Source organism: Antrostomus carolinensis, unplaced genomic scaffold (assembly GCF_000700745.2).
Source record: "Antrostomus carolinensis isolate BGI_N321 unplaced genomic scaffold, ASM70074v2 scaffold38968, whole genome shotgun sequence".
Classification (NCBI taxonomy): domain Eukaryota; kingdom Metazoa; phylum Chordata; class Aves; order Caprimulgiformes; family Caprimulgidae; genus Antrostomus; species Antrostomus carolinensis.
Window position 1 is genome coordinate 49,265 of NW_010332985.1, and position 5,754 is coordinate 55,018.

At 34.0% G+C, this 5,754-nt stretch overlaps 1 protein-coding gene across 1 annotated transcript in view; it reads right to left on the reverse strand.

Moving 5' to 3' along the window:
• Nucleotides 1–5,218, reverse strand: part of TFB1M (transcription factor B1, mitochondrial) — a 26,658-nt gene extending 21,440 nt beyond the window's left edge. The window contains exons 1-2 of the mRNA XM_010173722.1: nucleotides 5,086–5,218; nucleotides 3,432–3,583 (exon numbers count right to left, since the gene is read on the reverse strand). Coding sequence (XP_010172024.1) covers nucleotides 3,432–3,583; nucleotides 5,086–5,215 — 282 coding nt within the window. The 5' untranslated portion in view covers nucleotides 5,216–5,218. The remainder of the gene's footprint in view (nucleotides 1–3,431; nucleotides 3,584–5,085) is intronic.
• Nucleotides 5,219–5,754: the final 536 nt, after the last annotated feature.

Sequence of the window (5,754 nt, forward strand, 5' to 3'; positions counted from 1 at the left end):
TATACAAAAAAGCACAATAGCAGTTAAAACTGAGCACGTTATTAGCAAGTATTTACCTTCAAAAAAGCAAACACTAACAAAAAAGTTTAATGTGTGATTCTGTAAATGCTTACTATTCACAGCTGTAGAATTCTTAACAAAGACAATTAACAAACCCCGGGCCACTAACAGGACCCCACCTGATTTAATAACACAAGCAGTAGGTTTTGAAAAGTTTTTAGATCCATTACCTATGGAAATAAGGCTCAGGTTGTTTATTCTGTTCTCCCATAGCTGTAGGGTCTATTATCCATTTTTAGCCATATGAGATACAAGGCTGCAGAAATATTCAGTCATTTTTTTCTTTTACATAAAAAATTCTCTTAGTACTCCCTGTAGAAGTCTGAACTCACATCATTAGAAACCAAGGAGTTCCTAAAAATGAGGGAAGGAATACCTAGCAGTAGTGAACATCTTAAAAATTTGCATCTTGTTAGACATTACAAAATCCACTCTGTTGTCAACTTCTCTATCCCACTTCTGCAGCTTAATTAATATTTAATAAAGGCTGCAATGCAAACTCAGAACCAGCTGTAGTTTGATGACCAGTTCTTTCATTTCTGAAAGAAATGACAATCAAAATTAGTTAAGACTTTACTGTTGTACTAATCTTTTCTCTTACAGTATGAAACTATGCACAAATAGCATAAGTCAAAAGGAAAGTCAACTTTTACAAAGATGACATTTGGGGATATTTATTGTTCCAAAGTCAGAATAAAAAAAAAGGCATAAAAACCAATTTCGCATTTGCACATAAATCCCAATTCACTATCAGTTAAGCACTAGTGGCTTAACTGTCGAAATAACTGCTCACCATTGTTAGTTTCATCTTCAGTCAGAACCATGTTAACATGCTCAGAGGCACAAACAGCTTTCGCAGGTCCGAGCCAAAGGAAAGTGCTGCTTTCTCATAGTGTTCACAAAACGTTTGCATGAAATTTTTTTGAGTAAAGGTTTATTTTACCATCAAAACAGCTATATTTTCTGTAGAGTACTAAAAAAACCCAAAACTTAACTAAAACCCAAGTGTTCCTACATGTTTTATGAGCAATTATTTCCAAATAGAAAAAATAAATCTAACCTCAAATCCAAACTGCTTAACAGGTTTTTTTTAGCATTACACTAGCAATTACATTGCATACAAACTCACTAATCTGCCATGATTTGTCTAATCTTTCTTTAAAGCTATAAATGCTATAACAGGATGAAAGATAACCTAAGATCAATAAAGTGAGAAAATAGCATAAGAGGAACAGACAGCTGCCTACATAATAATGGATTATTAACATATGTTATATTGGTTTTTAATAATGGTTTTCATGTCAAGAGGAGTATAGGGGTTTTTGAGTATCAAACTTCATATAAATGAGAACTGCATTTAATTTGTGAGCAGAAAATCAGAATTGTATACTTCTAATTTGAAATAAAGACTCAGAAACCCACTGACATTTTCTTCATTTTAAGGCAAATGTGTGTAGCTAACACAGTTCCAGGAGCTCTTGTGCACCAAGCAAAGTGCTCCTCCATCATACAGATCCTCTTGTTGTTCACACACAACTAAGAGGACAAAGAAAAAAGGAAAATGGTGTTCCTGGAAGAATTCTATATTCAATCCACTCTGGCTGAGAGCACCCTTTCTCACATAAATCTTTCCAGCCTAACAACTATTAGGGCATATGGCACAGGGAGGTTGTGATTCTTTAAGAGTGAGACAGAACTGACAGACTCTCAGCTTGTGTAAACTGTTACTCTGTACACATATGTTCTTCACTATATTTCAGCATCGCCACAAAGAGGATCACAACTTCAGCTTTGTGATAGAAAAACACTGTACGTTTTACACCAGTGATTTTATAAGTATCTAAAGAGACATTTTAAAGTCCTAGTCCCCAAATGTTATTCAGATCTTACTCCTTTTATAAACATTTGGTTTTGATAGAGCTTCTAGCAGGAAACCAGAAAAAATAGGTATTAAACCCCACATTATCATAAAAGAAAGATTAATCTTGTTATGTATCATCTTAGTTGGAGGGAAAAAACTAATACCAAATTTAACACTAATGGATGCAACATATTTCTTGTTCATTCACATCCACTGTTACTGAGTTATAGGATCTTTATATTCAATAACCTTATTCAGACATATTTCTTTCTACTGTGAGGAGGTTGCTAATTAAAAATGACTATCATTAATTTACTTCAATAGTAAAGATAATTACATACCAAAAGCTCATTACAGACCCTGAAAAGTACACTTTCGTTTAGAGAGATCTGTTGTAGTGGTTGTGTTTTGGAAGACTGTAAAAATTGTCTAAGTACTTAAAGTCTGTTAACTAAAGTAAGTATCATTTAATCTCAAATTCTCTCCAATCCCAAAACAGTTCTTGAAACCTAAACCGAAAACGCAGATTTGCCGCCTCTCAAGAAAAGTGAAAACCTACAGCTTTCATACTTCAAAAGGTAAAGATGGCATACTGTAAATTATCAATGGCTAACCCTACAAAGACATAGTGACATGCATATTCAGGTTTAAGGATATGAGCACATATCACTCATATCTTACATTGTTACTGTCCTACAAAGACATGGTAGTAGTTCTCAAGTGGACTACCTATTTATTTTCACTGCTGATTTACTACAGAAGACAGGGTGTAATATAAGGAAAGCTCTTTGAATTGCTACGATTTGAGGCTGTAGAGGCACAAGGAAACAGTCAAACCTAAAGAGATTTTTGACTCTGTTTTTCTTGCTAGATTTATGCAGCCAAATTCCATAAATATGGAAACTTAATAGCAACACCAGTAGATGGTATTTGAAAAATGCCACAATGACTTGTGAACTTATGCCAATTTCAAAAGAAAGGAACAGAAGTTTAAGAGTGGTGGGTTTTTTTAAAATACAAAATAAATGCTTGTTTTACTCTTCTGTATCTGGATGTTAATCCACATTGAACAATATTAACTGGAGATACATGTTCACTATTTTATAAGGTTTAAAGCATGATTAGTAGGATTAAAATTAAAAATAAGACCAAAGGACATTACATTCATCCTTCAAATGACTATTTCACCTGCATGGATAGACATTTAAAGCCCCTGAAACATCTCAACCTGAAAAAAACCATCACGCCTCAGCTTTAATTCAGTTGCATGATCAGGGCCTGAAGAGACAATGGGTATTTAAATGAAAAAGCATATGAGAAAGCAGGAGCAATTAATTGCTATAATGTGTATTTTCATCTTCAAGCAAATGATAGCTCTGATTTAAGCCAAAGAAGACAACCTATTTTCAATGCTGAGATCTAAACAAGACACTTGGAGCCTTTCTGTGTTCTTAAAATGTTCTTATTCAATGTTGTGATATATTTATACAAAGTATTCTCCAGATGGTACCTGCAATCCTGGAATAAATCGAGGATCTTTTTCAATTAAAAGGAGTTGTTCAACACCAGCTTTGAGAATGGATCTGGTAATTCCTCCTGGTCCAGGGCCCACTTCACAAACATGGGCATTTTTCAGCTGACCAGCTTGTCTCACTATCTTGTCTGCAGGCAAAAAGAACATACTAAGCCTTTATTCTCCAAAGATCCAGCTCACTAAGATAAACTCATTGTTTATTGTTAAAGCACAAGTGTGCTTATCTCAGAACAGACACAAACAGTGACACATCCCAGATAAATGATCACACACCTGCTAGACTGTACAGAATTCAGATTTGTTTCATAAAATATATGCTCAACTGTTTAAAAAAGACTATTTAAAGTTCATTGGCTTTAATATACATTGTTACTCATTACAGAATATAAAAAAGATAATATTATTTATCACCTGCAAACTATAAGTACTATTCTCCAGCTGCAAGTAAACACTTGTGTTCAACGTCCTAAAATCTCACTACTTATCCTTATAAAGGTATTTCACTGTAGTACTTCTGTTTCAAGGAAATTTAAGAAGCAAAAAAGATACAGTGAACTCTACAAAGCTTACAATATGTACAGAGCAATTTTATAAGGGAGGAGCTGGAGTAAAGTAAAAGTTGGAACGCAGGCAACTGATAGTTGTAGAAAGTGGAGCAGTTGAAGGATGAGGACAGAATACCTGTACGTAAGCGGAAGGATACAACATTTGAAGGCATTACAGCCAGGAAAGAAAACAGATTAAGGATTGAAAAAGGATTAAAATAAGGATTAAAAACATAGCTAATGAAACAAGGAAATCCTTAGGAAGCATGGAGAGAAGAAGGCTTAAAGACATTATGCTGTTCACACCATAATTTCTTAAGTATGCAATAAAATCAAGAAATATCTGAAGAATTGTCTACTTGTAAGGTTTTACTAAATGTGTGCAGACATTTGCATTCCAGGGTAAAAGTCTACTTATTCAGGAACTGGAATGGAGTTTCATGTTCACTTTCTAAATCTTTATCAATCTGAATCTTCAAATGTAATCAAATTATGAGCTCCATGAAGCTGGCACTGCATTTATTAATACAAAACACAGACATCACTATAACAGTAAACAAATTCACCACTGATTGAACACTGCCAGGTTTGTCACCCATTGCTAACATGAAGCTGGAGAAAACTGAATTGCTCAACACAATGCAGCTGGTTCAAAAAAGCTACATTTCTGATAAACTGAGAAAACTGACCTTCCTAACCACAGTATATAGTAAATTAAATTGCACAATGAATTACATACAGTACTTTCCATGATACATAATTATCTGAAAAAATTACTCATTTTTGAATCAAAGCTATAAACTGTAATAGTATCTGATTGGTAAAAGAACTATTAAGGCTTGCATTTCAATCAGTAGCTCATATTTTACAGTTTCTACCTAAAAAATTACTCTATAATTTATAAAGAAACATATTTTCTAGGAATTTACAAGTAAAATCAATTAATCTAAGCTAAAACTACCCTTAAAAAGAAGTCTTTAAAAGTTTACCATTGAGCTGTCATCTCCTTAGCTAGAATCTGGATTTGAAGAAAACTGGGATACATGCTTTATACTAGCTAAAAAAATTAAAATAAAATATTTAACCTGTCAATCGCAAATCCAGTAGAAAGTTCTGGGAAAGTTGTTTCTGTGCTTTAAGGCGGAAGAGTTTAATAATCTCTCCAATAGTTGGCAGGGGAGGCAGATGAAAAGCTGCCTTTCCTGGAACAGCCATAAGACAAAACTCTCAGTCCTTCCTCCTAGGGAGACATTGAAGAGATTATTCTAGTATATGCAATAAATTCTAATATACTTAATATTAAAAATGCTAGTAAGGTTACAAACCAAGACATGATTTAGAAATCACTATACAAGCGCTAAATTTTAAAGATCAATATTTTGACTATTGTGTGCAGTGTTTATGCTAAGCATGTACTTGTGGGCTTTGGGCAACTGTTTCTTTTTGTAGCTTTGCCAAAACGTCAGGTAAAACAAAACCGCCTCACAATTGTTCAACGTCAGTCTTTCATTACTTTGAAAAGAGGCTCATTAAGGATAATCTGCTTGAATTCACGTTATCCCATAAAGGCATAACGTTTAATTAAAGTGTCCCTGAAGAAGAATTATTTTTTAATTGTTATTATTACTGAATCATCTGCTTTTCTAAGCAAAAGGAGGAATCCCAAGTGTAAACAACGGCATTAGCTACTTATAAAGACAAATACTTTCACTTTCTGCGTGACGGAACACAACGGTCCGCCGCGCTGCTCGCAG